This window comes from Pezoporus wallicus, unplaced genomic scaffold, assembly GCF_028554395.1.
Source record: "Pezoporus wallicus isolate ANWC-B61680 ecotype Strahan unplaced genomic scaffold, APGP_CSIRO_Pwel_v1 contig_9584, whole genome shotgun sequence".
NCBI lineage: Eukaryota > Metazoa > Chordata > Aves > Psittaciformes > Psittacidae > Pezoporus > Pezoporus wallicus.
In genome coordinates, this window is record NW_026640928.1 from 587,621 (window position 1) to 608,776 (window position 21,156).

Consider the following 21,156-nt stretch of genomic DNA (forward strand, 5'->3'; position numbering starts at 1 on the left):
TAGGACTTGTAAAATCCCCAGTCCCTAAAGCTATGCAAAAGCTCCAAATTTTCACATGGTTGAGTACATTAGTAATAAAAAGCCCCAGCCTGTTGTTTAGATTGGAAGCTGCTCTAAAAGACCACATTTGAATTTCTTTAGCTATTTACACATTCCCAATGGACACAAGAATCCCCAGTCCTACTGAAATTAAACAGTTACATTCCTAATCCTTTGATAATTCCAGCCATAGAACTGCAGCTCTTCCTGTTACGAGGAACTGCAGAAAAGATGAATGCAACACATTAGAGCATAGGACCAGAAACCCATGACTCACTTGCCATGTCCTAGGACCTCAAACTCGTTCATTCCACGTATCTCTATTAGGTAATGGCGTGTTGCGAAAAGCATACGTAGATTCCATAGGAAAGCCACCAAGTATTAAACACAGAAGCAATGAAATACTGAAAGATGACTAGGGATGGACATCACACCCTGCAACTCCTTCTGTTGACCCATGGTTTTGGTTTTTACCTCTTCTAATTTGTGTTTAAGAATCAGGATTTAGAAAGCAACTTTGCACTTTTTCCCCAGTTCTAATACTGAGTTCTAGAAGTCATTTCATCCAACCTTACTTCAGAATAAACTACATAAAGAACACAGCTGAGGCTTGGACCACGCTATGCTGGGCATTATAGAATCACTACTGCACGTACTTGGAATAATACAAAAAAAGAACAAAGAACGTAGGTGGAGACACAAGCCAAGTATGTACTAACATATGCAAGATTACTCAAGTGTTGGTGGCACAACCAGGAAAACAAGTGGCTTTGCCAAATCCAAGCCAGCACTCAGCTACTGCATCACACGTTTTTCCTCATACACTTCTGGCCAGTCATCTGCTGGCCTTATCAATGGGAACTTCAAGGATATGAAATAAATCCCTTACCCTTCAGCCTAAAGCTTTGGCTTGGCTCAAACAAGCTAGGCAAGAACATAAAGCAGACAAACCTGAAGTCACAGGCCTTGCTTGCCCTGTATTAAGCTTACACTTAAGAACACCCAATACATCCTCATTAATTTAAAGTGACTGAAACAAATGAAGGGATGTATGGTAGCAGGGATGTCAACCTAACCAAGCAAAAGAACTCCTGATGGAACATACGGATTTATGTTTTCTAATGGAGAAAAGCTGGTCTGAACCCCAGTGATGAGAGAAGCATGTACAGCAGGTGATGAACACAAACTTGCACCTTCATGCAGTTTGACAAACTATACGTGCTTAGCTCTAGGAAGGGAAAACAATCAAACAATAAATCCTTCACAATCCTTCAGCTGCACATATACTCATTTAGCTATGCTGCTGCTCATCACATACTTGGGAGAACCAGGAAAAGAGCTTCCCAGTTTAGCAGCCTGAGATGCAGAGCAAGTTGCTTGACAATGGCATTAATTTAAAGCCACCTTTGTGGTTTTAATCTCTTTCCATTAATATCCATAAAGCAGAAAGATGGAAGACTAAAGTTCAAAAGTACAAAAAGTACTTAGAGCAGTGAAGTATATGAATGACCAGCTTCTCCAGGATTCAAAAGTAAGCCGATTAAAGCACTTAGATGATCACCCTGTCACAGGTCTATTTTAACAAAATAGTAGAAATAAAACTGTTGAACCAAGACCTGCAGACTAGTAAAAATCGAAATACTCCCTGCAATTCCTTGCCATTCAAAACCAAGTTTACACTTTGGGGGTTAAAAGAGTGGGAAAACATTAAAGACATTTCACAATGGCTGCTGAACATCTGCAATTGATTTGTTTTGCAGTTGCAGTTAACATTATAGCTGCAGACTATTGGGAACAGGTCCACGCTGCCAAAGTAGCCAGAGCAGGCTTTATACTACTTCTATATTCAAGTTGTTATTATACTGTAAGTAAAACTTTACTTTAGATCTGGACAAGTCTGCTAAACAAGTCACATCACACAACCCCCCCCCAGTCATCAGCAGCATTCCAACATCATCCAGATCAACTGGCTCAGTAAAATCAGGATTGAGTGAAACTGCTCTGTTAGGTTAAACACAAACTATAGATACAGCACCTATGCAAAGTTTCACAATTCGGTATTTTCCACCTTATTCATAAAGGGTTTTGTGAGAAACAAGTATTATAGCATGCCTAACTTCAGAAAATGTTGCAATAGGAAGGAATTGTGTCCATTTAAGGGAACATATAATGATTAGTACATCTAACTATTCACAAAAGGCTGGCAAGGTTTCTTAAGCACTATTCATTCACTGCATTTTCAGTTACTCGATTCCACAGCTTTAGAGAGTATGCAAAATTCTCTTCAGAATACAGTTTGTTGAAGCAGGGAGAACATGAAATACAAATCTAATAACAAAATATTTTGGAACTTACGTATAAGAAGATAAACTGCTGTCATAAGTTGATACTACACCATAATTTTCTTCATTGTAACGAAACATGTCATTGGGATCCCATCCATTAGACTAGAAGAAAATGATGTTTGTTTTTCAAAATGACACTGGAAACACAATTCCCTCAAACTTGAGGGCTGATGGCAGAAACGAAACCTTTTGCCCTTTTCCTTGGGCCTATAAATTCACTGTCCAGATAGCAAAGTTACTAAAGCCACAATTTATTTCAGAGACATTTGTTCACCAGATGCACAGATTTTACCTTCAAAAGCCAGGTTTTTCTTGTTTGTTGTGTGGTTTTGTGTTCTTTTTATGATGGGTTTTAAGTACCATGCTCACTCTGGTACCAGAAGATTACTGGCTAGCAGGGAATACATAGATGAATGCCTTTTTCCCAAGTGCAAACCGATGCTTCTGAATGTTAGAAGTGTCCTCTGCTGTGGCAAACGCTCCAGCTTTTCAAAGGCACTATTAATGCAATTATGTGAGCCACACACCCCACAAGCAGAACACCCCTGTTGATCTGCACAACTTCCCCACTTTAGTAAAATTGCTATTACAGCACTCAAAGCACAATGGTAAACGTTGTGAATGTTTTATAAAAGCACTGACAGTCTTAAGTATTCTAATAAATCTCAGCTGTACAATATGTACACTAAAATTGACAGGATAACTGTTCTACCCAAAGTTAATAAGCGACACAGTAATATGAGCAGATTCTCCTGTAATCAGAAATACCATCCTTTTTCTTTAATATATTGCAGTCTGAATACCTTACTAAGAAGAATGAATGGTTGAGTAAGAGCTGACTGCTATGGTGTATAAGGAAATGTCACTTGAGACCATACTCTTCATCTAACGATTCATAATCTACTGAGATTGTATCTGTGCTTATTAAGTCATGGGTCATACTTCCATCCATTTCCTTGATCTTAGCCCAGAGACAGTTAGCTAAGCACAATTTCGCCATAATTTCCAAATGCAGTGATAGTCAGACAGGAATGCTCTGATTAAACGTAAATCACTTCAGTGTACTGCTGAATTTGGAGTCCTTAATCAAAGCTCCTCTTTCAGCCAATCCATGAGTCAAACACATCCCTTACCACAGCTGCTGCCATTTGTCAATATTTGCCAAAACTGGCATTTGAAATCCAGCTATTCTTATTGAAATGGTAAAAACCTACTGTGGCAGCTGCCAGCAAAGACTGAACATCAACCCATACAATGGAGGCAGCAGTTTCAGTCCAAAGTTCATTACTAGATTAAGATTAAGGAATTGTTGCAACGCATGTCCAGAGAATGAGCTGATCTACAGGCTGCCATACATGATAAAAAGCATTACTTACAACATCTGTCTCTAATGCCTCAAGCTCCTCCGTAGCAGTGTTCTCTCCTCCATCCCATGGTTCAAGATCCTTTTCCTTGTGTTCACCATTGACTTTAGCACTGATGGCTGAATCAGTAAAAGCATCTACAATGGAGAGGGGAGGGATGGGGGTGAAATTAATTTGGTTATGTACAGGAAACATACACATTAGTTTCTCTGAGGAACAACCAAATACAGCTGAATCACAAGCAGATTAAGTATCATTCACCTTCTCTTGTAGTTGCGGTATTCAATAGGACTACGTTAGAAAGGCACTTAATGCTCAGAATAGCTGTGAAAGTACAGGCTCAATTCTAACGTATCAAAAAATAGCAGTAATTACTTTCAGTTATTTCAAGAGGCAGTACACAAACTACATGTATGAATTTTGGGGAAAAAAAGAACAAAAGAGATGACCTGAGGATCCCCATTCCTCTAGCAAACCCAATCCTTGTAGTAAGCACTTTCGGAACAGCCCAAACTGCACACTAACATACTATGCAAATGTCAAAGAAGCATGAGTGCAACCCAGTCCCTCTCCTTTAAATGGGTAAATTACAATTTTCTCTTCAAACATCTGAGTTTCTTCTATTTCTACAACTCCTCAGCACACCAGCATGCATGCACACGCTTCTATTCCCTTTGCAGTGTAACTCAATTATCCATCAGCTTGGTGCACCATTCACTGTGAGGTGAACAGAGATGACTTCCTGCCTGCAAGAGCTTTCTCAAGCAGCAGCTTACCCAAATCCCACAGCATGATTCAGAAACTCTCTACCTCTTGTTCACAGAATCCCAGACTGGTTTGGGGTGGCAAAAACCTTAAAGCCTATCCAATTCCAACCCACAGGGATGCACACCTTCCATAGAGCAGCTTGCTCCAAGCCCCATCCAACCTGGCACTGAGCACTGCCTGGGATGGAGCAACCACAGCTTCTCTGGGCACCCTGTGCCAGTGCCTCAGCACCCTCACAGTGGTTGTGAATAACGTATGAAAATAAATAGGCAGAAAGGGTCTGCTCCTGTTTATAAAAGATATTAAAAGTATATAAAAAAATAAGGATCATGAGCTTTGATTTTCACTTGTTCACGTTTCATTCAAACCAGACTTAGGAAGGAATAACACTAGAATGTTGAAGCGCTGTAAAACACGTACAGAGCCATTCATCAAGGAAGCCAAGCTTTGTATTTGTAAGCAACCAGATCTCAGAGCTGCCACACTTCAAGAGAAGGAACTTTAGAAAACAATATAGGCTTGTTATAAGCTTATAAATAACAAAATAAGCCTAAAATAAGTAAGCCTGCAATCTACAATTTCCTATTATCATGCTACTGCTACAATAAGGAGTAAACATTTCAGACCTTTAGCAAGGATGAGATCAAATCACCAGGCAGCGCCAGATATAGAAGAATGTGGCTTAAATTAACTTTTGGCAAGATACAAAGATCTTACTAGGGAAAATGAACTTTAAAGCCATCATGAAAAGAATTCACAACATATGAAGCCGGCCACTGATGTTCCAGTTTTTAAACCAGCACAGGAGACTGCTGACATAGCTCCTTATTCCTGTTTTACCCAATTTCACAGTGAGGTTCTGCACATATATTGGTATGATCTGTCACTAACGTGAACTGGGCTCAGTCTGTCTAATGACATTCAGCACTGTCTCATGAAATGCTTGCTCAACACAAAGACCAACTATGGGTAAGGGATTAAGCACTGTTAATAAGCTCAGATGGAACAAAATGTTATAGAAGATGTATGAGAAATAAGGAGTTTATTAGCTAAGTATTAATTTCAAATACAGAACAATCAGTAAAACAAGAAAGGCAAATGGAGGAAGGACACAAGAGGAGGCACAACACTGTTAGGGCTCACATGGAATTCCATAAACCTGCATCCATCACCTTGTGTGATGTGACCTGGGACAGCACCAACACAGCTGGAGGCCAACACTTTTAACTGAGATTGTATTTTAGCTCATCACTAAACGTGATGCCTTTAGCAGGCAAGTTCTGGGGTCACTTGTTAACTGTTCTGAAACAATCACTGTACCATAATACTGCTACCTTTGTGCTGATGCACAACCCCAATCCTTGTGTTTTCAACTGCTCCGAACAGGTAAAAGTCAAGGGTGAGAAGTCACCAACTAACTGCAGGATACTCTAAACGATTCTGGGAAGTTACACATGCATGTTTTACAGTGCCATAAATGTGCGAGCAAAGACAGTGAGTTTCTGTTACGTATTATGGTAAGAAAAGCAGTACAAAAGGCAAAATGCAGAGACACAGAGTGACTGCCAAGAAAGTTACCTGTTTCTGAAGGAACTACAACAGATATGGAGAGAGAAAAAATTGGAAGACATCAGATATAAATACAGATGGGTTTTTTTTCTTTCACATTATATTGCTGAATTCAGGCAATGCTTAGCTATTTCAGTCCCTCTCACAGACACGTTTAAACCAATTATACATCTCCCACCCTGCAAAAATCATTTCCATAGTAAAATGTTCCCATCTATTAACAGCCCCACTTTCCTTCGCAAACCACCCCCTTCCAAATAGCCTACAGAATTCCAAGATGTACCAACTCAAAAGGAAACATCTCTTGGTTACCTTCACACAACCAGCTTTTAAAATACTCTATATCATGTTTAAATGTCCTCTAAAACTACACAGTAACACAGTGCTACCTCATTCCACAGTTAAGGAGTAACTGAAGAGCGTAATTACCAGGAAGGTAAGGCACATGTATTTGGAAACTCTACATCTACCTTATCAATACCCCATAGCTCACGCTGCCACAACCCAGACAGACCAAGCTGCTGCTGTGCCCAGCACCAGTGTTTCCTGTTTGATCTGCTCATGTTGGACACTTTACATCAAACGCAGGTTGGAGGCTGCTTATGTCACTCAGGGAACTGAAATTTGCTTCTATATTACTTCAATGAGAGCACAGGGAGCTCTTCTTCAATGAGATGAGATAAATATGAGTTCCAAGGACTGGTAACAGCACCTGATGGAGATAATCTGTATTTCAGCACGGTGTTTCCTTAGTTTCTGTTAAATTACTTCAAACTCCACACAAAACTCTGCCATTTTGGATAAAGTGAATAAAATACCAGCTTAATAAGACACATCTACTCAACCCACTAATTTTCTTATTTTAAAAGCCACATAAACATTAAGCAGAGTGCTGTTAAAAATCATAGTGATACTGTGGGGAAAAAACCAACCCAACTCAAAACAAAAACTCCACTATCTAACAAATGCTACCGATCTGAGTAAGACCTGTAGAGTCAGTGCTGTTTCCCAGCAGAATCCACTGTACCATGGGGCACAGAAGCTCCAGTGCTCTTCACTTCTCTCTCACTTCAGAATGAAAGCCACAAGAAAGACTGCAACAGCAGTTTAACCTCTACGACTCAAAGGAAATCCAGAAATACAAGCTACAAAGGCAGACTTCTAGTCAGACAATATGGTCTCAGGAGCACCCAGACAAAGTTTAAGTGAGGCAGAATGGTACCTCAAGGCACACATCCCTATTTTTCTGGAACAAACAGCCAGGTGGGGACACGGGACACTGAGATGAAAAATACTGGAAGTCAAACAAGGCTTTACCAAAATTCATGAGCAACAGAATTCGGAACATATGGAAAAAACCAAATCCTACAGATAATGGTTTCCAAGATAAAAACACTGCTCTTAAGGTTAGTGGCAAAGTAGAAGCTAAACCATGAGTTGCTGCTACAAGTGCTGACTGGCGGAGTAATAACAGACAGGATACTGATTGCACAGGCTCAGCCTCTCCTTTATCTGGTGCCTCCCATCTCTGAGCTGTTGAATGAGCAATTCACAGGACACCTTGACATGGCCAAAGTTTTAATCAAGTCCTTTTCTACATGGTAATACCCAAGTTAAAGAGCAAATGAAAACTGGCCAAAGAGCTCAAGCTGTAACACTCAATCAGCCCCCCATCCCACCTCTGTACCTGCCTAATGTGACCTCTTCTAAGCAAAGGAATGTGATATCAAAGACCTCACTTCTTGTTTTAAAGCCTGCTGACCAGGGCAAAAAGATCCCAAGGCCAACTCTGTGCAAGAGAAATTCACATTAAGGCAAATTAAACAGAAACACTGAGATAAAAACTCTGCTTGGGCAAAGTCTTCAAGTATTGAATGAGTTAAAGAAAAAATGGCCAGAACAGAGCAATTAAGAGTCTGGGTTTAATCAGTTTCAGTGGTTAACATGCATGTTTGCACAAACATATACTGAGCTACTAATGGTGAAGAGCACAACTATGTAATTAAGTGCAACTCTGCAGTTCAAATGCTATTTAGGCAATGGGCCTCATGTGTCAAAGGTGCTCGTGCAGCACACTGCAAGTTTAGGGTCCAAAGTAAACTGAGCTTTCATCTTCAAGGTTTCAACTGTAAACTCTCATCTGGTTTGTAACTGCTCAGTACTGATTTGAAACATTAAAAACACTTACCACCAGCCCTGCAGAGCCAACATTTCCTTCCTTTGTTCATAATATGCCTACTGCTATTCCCCCTGCAACACTTTCCCTGGAAAGATGCCACTTTCAATGCTAATTCAAGGAAAAACTTAAACAGCCAATTCTCTTCTGCTTTTTTTCATTGGATTTGTAGTATTTTTCTCAGAGTGCAGTAATGGTGCCAAAACCCCAATAAAAACATTGTAGAAGCCTTTTACTTTAACAGTAGTTATGATGTTGAATTGCCTTGTCTTTAAAGAGAAGCCAGGAAGGCAACTCTGAAGCCTTACTCAAATCCGAATCATATGCAGACCAGCACTGCTGACTGATCACTGGTTAGGGCTAGAGGAAACACTGCTACAACCTTATTCTGCCGAACACAGGAGAAACAGAACCTCCTATTTCAATCACCCAGCCCAAGTAATCTACAACAACAGATGCAGGCACTTCACCTTGGCTTCAGAAGGTGAAGCAGGAAGATGCTACGTGCCAATGTACAGCTTCCACATCAGAGAGGGTTTTTAGCAGCCAATTTCCACTGCCACATGCAGAAGACAGAGCCTGTCCCTATTTAAATGCAGACAGAGTAGTCTGAAAGGGGGGAAGAATCTAATACAATTTCACCTGAGTTTCCCAACGCATGTTTCATTCATCAGCTTGCCTGTACTGCAGAAAGGCCTAATTCCACAGCGAGAGACCCTCAGGTGGCTCATTTCCATTCATTCCAAAGCCTAACAGGACTCTGCATGAGCAGGAAGGTCTGTGCAGGCTGGAAGAGTTGCAAATAAGGGCCCAGGAAGTAGAGACAGATTTAAACATAAAACACTCGGAACATCCCTATCTACACAGACCTACTGTTTTTTATCCCAGGCCTTCTAGTTTCTACAATCTGGGCAGGCACCACACTTTCACCACTGCTGTGCCTAAAGGTGCAATGTCATGCTTGGCACAAGCAAATCTAACACTGCTGCTCCCAAACAGGGTGTTTTCACCCACCCCAAGCCTATACTGACGTTACCTCCCCTGCCCTCGCAACACTGGTGTAGCTGCAGGATGAATTATCAGCTCAGCACTCCAAAGCTGCACAAGCATGATAGTAATGAAAGGCCCTTGGTAGACTATTTCAGATGGTTCTTTCAAACACAACTGTTTTCTACTCCTCTGAAAGAAGAATCCATCCCTCCCCTTTCTCCCCACTGCCTGCTCTTTCCCAGTACTCTTGCAGTTTCTTCTGTCTGCAGTGGTCTCACAAAGGAGTTAACATCTCTGCTATTCAAGTCAGAGGGCAAGTCAGAAGATCAAGACCCAGTCAGGAGCACCATTTGTCCACACTCCTCCAGCTCCACAGAGAAGCAAAAGCCAGAATAAAACTCCACAGAACTCCAGACACTCGTACTGAAGCAAAAAACCAGGATGCACTAGAACTTCCAAACCAGTATCTTATGCAGATAATAAGTTCGCTTCAAGACCTTCTCAAAGGCTGAGTAGCCTCCTAAGAGGTAGAAGAAACTACCTACAAAGACCCCAACAAGCCCTACTCTCTAGGTAAGCCTCTCTTATGGCAACAGAATGCTTGTGAAGTGCCCTTTTGTTTGGCTACATGCTTAAAGAAGCGAGAGCAAGCTGCCTTTCCAACCATCCATGTCCAAATTGTCTATTAACTTGTCTGTGAAAGCCAAGGCCATTGAGGGCTAGGGAATTTGGAAGTATTTGGTCCTGAATAGGTGCAAGACTGTCAAACTCCTCTGGACACCAGACAGTGTCAGGAGCACCACCTCCTCACCTAGGAGTTCAGCCTCAGTTTTTACTGTGAATCACACAGGCTTACCATGAAGATTTGGGTTTGTTTACAAGAACACAAGGCAAACAGTTCTTGCACGCACATTCATGCACTTGCATTCTATTGAATCCTTGCTTATTTAATTTCCCAGGAAGCAGAAAGCCTTTCATTGCTCTAATTTGCAGGTGTGATCAGGGACTGACGTGCGCTTTCAAGTGTCATTTCAAGACAATACACTTTTGAGACAAAATGGAAAGCAGATTCATTTACCCACTACGAGTTATGAGTTTTGCAGCCTTCCAGTTTACCTTGCTCCAAGTCTCTACAGCTTTATTTCAGCTTTCCTCTTCAGCTACTTACTCATGAGATTTAGATTCAAAGCCATTCCACCTAATAAAGGGAACCGAGTGACTGTTCAATCTGAAGCAAACGTTTTCTTCTAGAAAACTTGCATTGAGTAATTATTCCTGGAAGTAGCAGTATATTCTTCATTCCATCTGCTCCAAATCTATAAATATTGGGTAATGGAGAGCCCGGTTTGCATTTACATTAAAGTGATGTTCCTAGCAGACCCGTTATAAAACAGCTCTCGTGTCATTTAAATTCAAAGTCCCATCCAGAACCTGGGACTTATCTGCATTTCAATGCTACATTTGCTCTGACATTATGCATCTTCTTCTGGGAAAAGCAAATTCCTTGAAACAACAAGCCTCTCATTCTTCAGCTTTAAATCAGGCAAAAACACATGCACGTACAAACACAAGGTGAAAAGAGAAAGAGCTCATTAAATGCCCATCAGTCCCTACGCATCTCTACGTCACTGCTACAGGGGAATAAAGCACGTGTGTTACAATGACCACTCAGCTCCCAGGGACAGTTGCTGATCAGCCCAAAAATGCACACACACAGGCAATTTCACCCCATGGCACAGCAAGCTATGCATTTGCTATGTCTTTAGCCCAGCAAATTTGGAATATAAGCATAAAACCCCTTGAGATTTGTTGCTCCCCCCTCTCCCAAAATCTGCAAAGGAACTAGGCTTATAAGCTTTTTGGGTTCCTGCAAAGTCATTAGGGTGCTGAGGTCAAGCATTAGAGGATAAGTGTGAAGACTGCCTGTAAAACTGCTTCACTCTGACAGTTTCAAGACACATCTTCAAGATCTCAAGACTGCTTGCCTGCTTCCTCACTGGGCTCTTCTGTAGTTTGTAGAGCTTTACCTACAGATCTGCACGTTGTAAAGCAGGAATTAAAACCACAAAGAGTGGATTTTCTAAGAATATTTAGCTCCATTTGCAGTACTATTTTTAGATTATTCATATGAATGCATGTTTAGAGACAAAAAGTTACTTAACTAAATATAGACTTTATATACATCAAGTCTGAACAGCAGTATTTTTATAAAGAATATGTGTATTCATGGAGTCTCATAGAACATAAAACAGATTAATTTAGAAAGACATTTAGCAAAAAAACCCCAACCTCCCACCAAATCTGTAAAATGTTTTCTAACACCAGTAGGGATTTGCTTTCCAGACACCAAAACCAGCCTCGCAAAATGCCCTCCCAAAGGTTCTGCAACCCACTTGAAATATTCTTACTAAGTTCCAATCCCAGGAGGTGCTGAGCATCCATCAACTTTAATGGGATATTTGCATGCTTCACACTCAGTCTAAATGTGAACTTCAGTTTTTGGATTCTAAAGCATCTACTTTAAGAAATCCTGACTGATCATTTTAAGATACAGACAACTTTAAACCCAAGTATACCTCTTCTTGCATAATTGGTATCCATATCCTTAAAATGCACCATCACAAAATCTGAAGACTTGAACAAGATACTCTCGAGTATGTCTTCACGTTTTGGCCCCAAACTGGACTCTGCTGTTTTCCGATGAGCAGCATCGAGCACTAAATCACACTGTTAGAGACAGAAAAAGAATACCCTAACTTAATGCACAGTAAGCTCCTCTGTAACCTCATGTACTGGCAAAAAACAAACACTTAACAACAGTTTTTCTGTAAACCCAGACATGAATAGGCAAAATAATAATAAATATTAATATTTTAATCAAACATTAGGCTCTTTTAAAATAGGGACGAGTCAAGATGAACTTACCTTAGGACTGTAGGTTTTAAAAACTCCTTCATATATACCACCATTTTTCACCTGTACTTCACATTTGGATCCCTAGAATGCAAGAAAAACGGAAACACAGCTTTCCACCAGCTTGACAAACGGCATTTGAGTGTTCCTCTCGAAGATGTATTTTCTATGTTTAGTACAATGTGTAAAACTACAGCTCAGTTTTTAGTCAAACCATCTATTCAACACTTGCCCATTTCTAAACATGCCACTGTGTTCTGCAGATGCAAACAGCTGGGTGTGCAGCACCATTTGTTCTGACAGGATCTAAAGATACTCACAGAAGCACATTTGGTGCTCATCAGACTCCTGACTAGTTAATGCACACAAACAGGGGGGTCTGTACGAAAGCAAAATCTGTGCCTCTGTGTGCGTACATGCCAGGATGAAAGCCTCTCCTGGGCTCAAGCAGATGCAGGACAGTCTGCCTTAGTTAATTTTGGCATGCTGGGACTTCCCTTCAAATCTGGGGTTTCCATTCCTTGCACAGAGACTCATTTTATTTAGCCATAACCTCTATTAAGGCACAAAACCTCAAAATATGATCAGTGCACCTAAGAAACCTGCTGGAACTCTGCAAATTGTATTTGAACCTTTCCAAGCCACAAATACAGAACGGCTATTACTGTGCTTCTTTAAAGATCAACCTGGCAAAAGATACCCACTGTTAGATTTTAATATTCATTCCATTATATCACAATTAGTGGGCTAGTTAACAATTCTATGTCTCTATGGCAACTGTTTCCCCCCCTTCTAAATAGGAAGACTTACAACAACTGATGTCAGTATGTGAACCATTCTCATGTTTGCATAGATGCCATCAAAAGAAATCTGAAAAACAGAAAAAGATATAGTCATGAATACAGGAGAAACACTTGTAACAACTCAAAAAGCAAAATAAGGCAGGTTTTCATCAGTGTGTGCTAATCCCTAGCAATACTGGTCCCAAATCTTACTCAAGTCAATATACATAGAACTTAGGCCAAAGGAGATTTTGAGATGACTCTTACCCCTTTCTCTGATCAGTTAAAGAGCTAACACTCTTCCAAACAAGATAAACAGCACAGAGTTTCCCTAACGTCACAAAATAAGGGAATTCTCCTGCTGGTTGAGTAGCTCATATGCACAGGCTCCTAAGTGAAAACCCTGCTAACATCCCTCACTGGTTTAAGAGCCATCAATAGGATAAGGTACTTCAACTGCTGTAGAAGTAAAAAGAGGTGCTTTCAGGGCCTGCTGAAGTACATCCTTCCATCTAACTGACCTGGTCACATGCACTAACAGGAGCTGAAGTCATCAAACTGTGCAACACCAAAGAGCTGCAAAACCCATCATGAAATTAGTCACAAGTAATTCACTGCAGAACCAGGATGTGTGGTCCTACACCAGGAGAGCTGACCAACTATCACCCAGGTTGCCAGATGATACACTCACACAGGCATACATGAAGTGGTCAGGATGTCTGCGTTCTGTGGCAACATCTGGTATCTGTCCTTGTCAAATTCCTGCTTGTGAAACAAGAGATGCTGAAACATGCAAGGACTCCACCACGTTTTGAGCTTTTTAACCAGCAACGTATCTTTTAAACTGTCAGCTGCTTAATCCACTTACTCCTCCTGCACCTTCCTGGTCTGAAAAGACATGTTTAAGGACACTCCTATGCTCAGCACTCGGTACGGAGGTGATGATTAGTGTTTGCATATGACTTTTTTCACCACCCTTCCTCAAAGCTTCTTTCTTTTTACTGAGGTGTCGTGATATATCCAATAAACATTTATGTAAGTAAACTCCAGTCCTTTCAAACCTTCCTACTTCTGCCCCATTCCCCAAAATTAGTCATCCTTGAAAACCAGGCCAGTAACATTAGCAAACATTTGATTAGTGCAGTTCAAAGATCCACATCTTCAGCTTCGATAAAACTATGTTCTACAAGTCAAGGCACACCTATACTTCAACAACATACAGCCTTGACAATAACTACAGCTACACATTAGGTTCCTGGTTACCTATTTTATAGTAAAGCTAAACAAAATTGTTATTTTTGACTGAATGTTGTCTTACTGTCACCTATTTAAGGAAAAAGACAATGTTACAATCTTCAGATAGGAACTAATTCAAAAGCAGTGCCTTCAGTTCAATGTTATATTGCAATACATTGCTAATATATTGCTATATATTGCTATAACTGCAAGAAAATGCAGACAATTTATACTGGTGCAATGAAAAGTGGAAGTGAGCCTTCCCCCCTTCACCCTCCCAGGAGTTTTAAAAGAATGCAAGATGCTACATCCTTAGAAAATCATAAAGCAGTCCAAAATATTCGTTATGGTATCCAAAGGAAAAATGGAGAGGATAACCCCGTATCTGCTATTCTTACACTGATACTTGGGTTCACTGTACATTAATTGTTTCCTTATGTGTGTCTATATATATATATATTCCTTACGATACCTAGAAGTGGTAGAATGAGGAAAATATATACTTACAGTAGGCTGAGGCGGTCCTTTGCCACTGCTGCGACCTCTGAAATTAAATACATACATGGGATATGGTTAAAAGAACTGCTGAAACCAGCAAATTTCTTAACAATTAAGAATGCAAAACCTCATCTTAATTTAATGGGGAGAAAGGGATCAGAGAAAAACAGAGCTCCCCTCCAGCAGAACCTGACAACTACAGGGCCCGCTGCATCTATCCTCCAAATTACTGACCTACAAGCAAGTAACACTGGTTAGTAGGCAAGAGGGTTACCTACAATGAATTAAAGCACAAATGAAGAAAATACTAACCCTGGGTCATTACAAAAACCTAAAAATATCATACCTTAATCAGAATCATAGAATTATAGAATGGTTTGGGTTGGAAAGGGCCTTAAAGCTCATCCAGTTCCAACCCCCTACCACAGGCAAGGACACCTTCCCCTAGAGCTGGTTGCTCCAAGCCCCATCCAACCTGGCGGGCTGAATCCTATAACTAACTAAAGCCAATTCCAAAACTTACTGGCACCAAGATCCACTTCCAGGCCCAACCCCTACACAGCCCAGGGTCCTCTCTTTGAGACCAGAGGCTCAGTACATTGTCAAGATCCATCTGATTAAGGGCCACCCAAACAACAGAGCCTGGATGCACGCTGCAGAGAAGCCCTGATTGTAAGGCCCTACCTCCAGAGCTCGCTTGCAGCTACTACAGCCCCAGCAAGGGAAGCTAATGGAGTCTATCCATCCCCTCAAAAACACTAACAGCTTTTAATAAAAATCAATGTGCAGCACTTGGGACACTTCAAAAGGCTTTTAAGTTAACCTATTTGCCCTTAATTCCTTGCAAACAGATGCAATTGTCCCCTCCACCTCAGACATCTGAGTCCCAACAGCACCCTTGCAGCCAAGCAAGTCCCCAAGAGCTACAACTCCTCAACCTCATAGTATTTCTCATAGTGATTTAGATTTGTTATTGCAATGACTTCAGAAACGCACACCAGAATGTGAGGCAAAATGAAGTCTTCAACAAAAAACAGACCCATCTTACAGATTAAGAACCATTTAATTAAAGCAAGTCACCAAAGAGTCATGGTCACATTTCATAACACCCAAACAACGCTGAAACCTAAATCCAACTGAATGTCAACTGCATTCAATGGCTTTTGTAAACACAATTCAGGAGCTGAATACAACCTTGCTCTCAAAACAACGTGCCCTTCTAAACAGGGCTCAGGGCTCAGTCAAAAAATCAAATGAACTTCTCCCATTGAAACAGACATCCCACTAAATTGTGCACAAGTAAGTCCATCGGAGAACCATGAAAGGCTGTAAGGAGGTAAAAATGAAACCCCACTAAACCTTCACCTGACTTGCTTAAGAAAAGGAGCTTCTGAAACAGCACTATAGTCTCACAGAGCACCAGGCACCGTGACATTTGCTGATTGGCACTAACTGCAGATTTCGGGTGCCTAGCTGACATTTCAGGATACTTGCAGAGCACTCATCTCACAAAAGGGAAAAAACCCTAAAGCAAATAGCCTTTATTTAACTATCTATCAGCCTTAACTTCCCAACTTCAGGCTTGCTCTGGAGACAGGCAAGCCCCACCATTTATTACAGCTGCCATATCTCAAATGGCTGCCTATGGCACAGTGCTGCAGTGAGCCCTGCACCAGCCTGGAACATCATTTTCAGACAAATGATCTTCTTTCTGAGAGTCATTTCACCAGATGTGAAACGCCCAAATAAGAGAGAGGGGCAGCCCAGGTCTGATTTCTCCTTTTCTTACAAGCAGAAGTGCCAACAACACGGTCTTTGAAAGAACGGGGTTTAAGTCAAGCCATTTCACCAGTTCCCTCTGTTGCTCTCACAGATTTTGGAAGATGCTCCTACATCAGCTATAGAAATGGCCAAAAGTGAAAGAGTTCGGTGTCTTTGACATAAAAAGCCCTCCCATTTTTAGTGACCGGTATTCTTAGAACTTAAATAACTGGGTTGCTAGACTGGTCAGAAGGTTTGGAGTATTCCCTTTAAGCATCAACGTAAGTGTTCCAGATTTTCCATCTCCTACCCCATCTCCAAAATCACCGTTCCTACCCACATTTCTTTAAGAAACAATCAGATTGTGCTCATCCACGTTGGCAAAAGGTCTTAACCTCTACACCAGACCAAGAGTTAAGCCACTTGAAGAAATACTACACGCTGTTCTGGTCTCTTTACAGACTTGACCTCTTGTTTTCCAGCTACAAGTGTTAAGAACAAACCATTAAGAACAAAAGGAAAGGCATTCACTAAGATGAAAAGGAAAAGACATTCACCAATCCTGCCAGTGCTATGTTCAATCAAAACCATGTTTCTTCTGTTAAAATCAGGACCATCAACTTGAGGCTTGTATTCCTACAGGTGAAGACTCAAGTTCGAAGCACCCCTCGACACACCTCTGATGTATCATATGGGGAAAAAGTGGGACCTTTACAAGGTGGGAAGGAGATGGTCTTTGCCAGAAGTTGACCACCATTTAAAACAGAGGTAACACTAAGAAACGGTGGGAGAAACCGGAAGGGTCAGCGGCAATTTGGTGCTGCCACCTAAAACCACATCTTGGAATACACCAAGTATGGTAAATAAAAACAAAACCCCAATGTTTTGTATTGCAGAAATGTGGTTAAAGGAGGTGGGAGGAGGCAGAGCAGCCTGGCAAATTCAACGTGTTAATCCTCTGCTTTGGGGCAGCAAAGCCCCAAGTAAGGAAGATGCTGCACCAAACAAAGCAACAACCAAGCAAGTAAACTTAGCAGCCAACTCAGTGCAGGCCAGCAGCTACACCTTTAGAGTGAAAGTCTCTGTCAGGACTTAATCCCAAATCCTGCACCATCAACATTCTTCCCCAGGAGCAACTTGCAATCCTTTTTCTATTTTTATGAGCATTTACTATCCTGCTCCTCAGCATCCCTCATGTTTACATGCCAAGCGGAGCATTTGTATAAGCAAAACAAGGTCACACATCTCTATTTTCCCAGTTAAGTGAAAACTAATGCAAGGTTCACAAATCTTCCCAGGATGGGAAAGGAAGTCTCGGGATTTCTCTCCAGCAGCAGCTTCACTTTGAGACTACGAAACAAGCGCAACCACACTGTGATGTCTTGAGCAGAGGTGCAGCTACAAAGGCTTGAATTTAACAGCAGTGAAGAGATGTTTCTGGAGCACTGGTGGACATTACTATGGCTTTGGAAACAAACGTACAGGACACTTGAAAGGACTTTACAAATACAGAGAGCTGGCAAAGCTTTCTTCTAAGGGAGAAGGCAGAAATACAAGGGTTTAAGTGCAGCACTTGTCTGTACAAGTCAAACGAATCGAAGCAGCCAAATGAAGAAGTCCTCCAGCGTTGTTTTCTGTAGTTTCTCCCCAATACTGACATTAAGAATGTCAACTCCTGTCTTCTTACAAGATGACAACTTCTGTAGCGTCTGAATATGTAAGTAACCTGACTCAGGTCTGACCCAGCACACATCTGTAGCCTGCTGGTGGACTTAGTCATTGAAGAACCTTCTCCATATACATTGCCATGAACCGGTTGTTAAATTAAAACCTACTCCAAAGCACATCTATAATATCAGACTAAAGTGCATTAACGACAATAAAGAAAGAGACCTGCAGGTTACCCATTCATTTTGCTCAGCAGTTTAGCACTGCTGCATCAAAACCAACACACACACAGAGAGATGTCAGAAAAAACTAGAAACCCTGAATGAACCGTGTTGATCAAACCTCCAGAACAGTCCCTTCCATGAGAGCAGAGTGCCTCGGCATGCCATATTCCCAATTACTTCTATCTGAGCAGAATGGACACTTCTTTTCTGCCCTTTCCTTAAGCCTTCGGTTAGGCTAGTGAAAAAGGATGTCAAGGGAAAAGGAACCTAAGAGTAGGCAAGAAGTGTTGAGGCTCAAAAGCAGCTACACAACATGGGATCATTTCAGTTTTAACTTTCTAATGGCCAGAGCCATTTCTAAAAGGACAGTAACTGAGACTACCCTTTAACAGACTTCCAAGTCCAGTTAGGCAAGAGAATTACCCAATAAAAAAGGAAAAAGACCTTCTGCCACAACGTGAACTACACACGTAACCATCCAAACCTGGCCTCTGAGGCGCTTTGCCTTCAAGACAAGGTAACAATGGGGAAAAACTGAGAACAAAAATGGATGCAGTGCTTGGAAGGATGCTGGGGCAGATGCACTTCCACCTCCTGTGCTTCTGGAAGGGCAAAATGGAACTAAACCCCAAAACGTAGGTACTAGATAACGTTCTGAGCAGCACAGCAGAGCAGGTCTGTGTATGAGGTCTACTTCTCCAATTGCAGCTCTATGTGCCATTGGCATCTCCCAACAGCCTCATTTCCCATCTGCCATATTGCACAGGCACTTGCTATTGCATACAGTATTTCACTTAGGGCTTCTTTATAAAATGAGGTATTAATCCTTCTTGTTTTTCTTGAACACCTTTAAAGAGACCTTCATTGGTCATTTTACCCCTTCTGTAAAAGAAATTGGTATCATGAAAACAAATACTGCAGTATCTTAGTTGTTGACACAAGATTTCATCTTTTCTAATAGGAAGTATGTGTATCCATCATTACAAAACCATGGAAGCAGATGCAGTGAGCAAAGCTGACCCTGCTCTCACTATCAGCCCTACAAGGCCCAGGTGCTTCACCCACCTCAGTCTTACAGTGCCAAACACATAGCAGAACATCAGGTCCAGGACAGTTCACTATCACTGTGTTTTCTACCCAAACCTGAGCCTTTAAAAGCAAATTAGCCACGAAATGTAACATTTTTTGCATCTCAAGACTAGAATGTAGGTGCTGCAGGGAAATTAACTGCTACAAAGCAGGCATGAAATTGAGATGCTCAAGTTTATATTCAATAATACAATGCTTCAATTTGAAACCAAAAGGCAGGCCAGCTGAAAACCAACTGGATGTTTCAAGCAGAAAAACCACTTGGCTTTTCATTTCCATGGACACGTTTGCAGCATGAACCACCTTGGGATCTGCACTCCCCAACAGACCAGACTTTCCTTTAGGACAGCAACAGGAGCAGATCTCTGAAGGAGCTCCATGGGGCTCCAGCAGCCCAGGGCGCTGGGATTTTATAGACCCTTCATTCAGAAGTAAGTGGGAAAATTGATTAACAGAGGGGAGCATGAACACCTCAGAGGGAACACGTCAGCTGCTGAGCAGCCCCACTGGAACTCCCTAAGGAGCTCTGGAGCGGAATTTATACAACAAAACTAGAAAGGCAACACCGGGAGGAGAAACCCAGTGGCTTTCACCTTAAAAACGTCAAAATTGAAGCCCACATCCTCTCCTGTGCAGGGCCAAGGGCTCACTATTGTACTGTACCTAAAAAGAAAGCTGTAGGTTTTGTTGCCCTTCAGGTTAACCTCTACAGTGCCACTGTGTGTTGGCAGGGATAACTGTTTAACGAAGCACAGTAAAGATCACGTTCAGTGTAAACAGCAATATGTAAAGATTAGTAAATCCCTGCAGTGAGCTGCTGGGGTGTTACTGGTATTATTTAAATGTATTTTGTCCTTTGCAACCCGACCAAAGCTTTCCCGCTCCCAGTTCCACAGACGGGCACCAACGTAAACCCCTACTTCCAATGATGTCCAACAACGGGAGCACCGTAAATTCTGTTTTATTGCCAGGGCACAAAACTGAGCAGAAGGATAAAAAACAAGTTAAAGAGCAGGATGAATAAAACTTGAGATGGAAGTGCTCGGAGTGCCTGTGACCTTCAGAACCGCTACCGTCCCGCTCTGATTGTTTGCCCTGACCCCCGCAGCACGGGGACTATTCAGAACGCTGGGAAGTTTATTCTTTCCCTTCCCTTTTCTCCCTTCAACGTGTGAATCCGCAGAGCCCGGAGCAGGAGCGGGATCTCCCTTCCCAAGGCGCCCTGAGGCAGCGGGGCCTCCGCAGCCTGTGCGGGCAGGGCGAGAGGCGAAGCGGGAGGGGGGGGGGGGGCCGACGGGGGACGGGGAGGGACACAGAACCCCCCCTCATAGCCCTCACCCCCCCATATGTGGGGAATAAAGCGAAGCCGTGCTTGGAGCCGCCATCCACCGGCGAGGCCAACGGGCGCTGCCGCGGCCTCCCTTCCCGCGAGAGTTTTATCGCGATTTAAATCAATCACATTTATACATCTATCGGGATCAATAAAAACGCGCCCCAGTGCGGGGATGGGGCTCGGCGCGGCCGGGACTCGCTGCTTCCTCCCCCCCCTCCCCGCACCGATCCGACCTCCTCCCCCCCCCAACTCCCGGGGCCGGCCCCGCCGCCCCCCGCCCCGCGGCCGCCGCCATCGCGGCCGGCCCCTTCCCGCCGCCGGCCCCCCGCACACGTGCGGCCGCCGGCTCCGGCGCCTCGCCCCGCCGCCCCCCGCTCCATCCACCACCGCCACCACCACCA

General features: G+C 42.4%; 1 protein-coding gene across 11 annotated transcripts in view; it reads right to left on the reverse strand.

The window, feature by feature from the left end:
- Positions 1 to 21,156, reverse strand: part of ATXN2 (ataxin 2) — a 51,231-nt gene that overhangs the window by 29,232 nt on the left and 843 nt on the right. For 10 of the 11 annotated variants that reach the window (XM_057421320.1, XM_057421322.1, XM_057421325.1 and 7 more), the window contains exons 2-7: positions 14,690 to 14,726; positions 12,975 to 13,034; positions 12,177 to 12,248; positions 11,828 to 11,978; positions 3,761 to 3,885; positions 2,395 to 2,486 (exon numbers count right to left, since the gene is read on the reverse strand). In XM_057421320.1, the coding sequence (XP_057277303.1) occupies positions 2,395 to 2,486; positions 3,761 to 3,885; positions 11,828 to 11,978; positions 12,177 to 12,248; positions 12,975 to 13,034; positions 14,690 to 14,726 (537 nt within the window). Of the gene's footprint in view, positions 1 to 2,394; positions 2,487 to 3,760; positions 3,886 to 11,827; positions 11,979 to 12,176; positions 12,249 to 12,974; positions 13,035 to 14,689; positions 14,727 to 21,156 lie in introns of those variants that run through there. The other variant, XM_057421330.1, reaches the window with a different exon arrangement.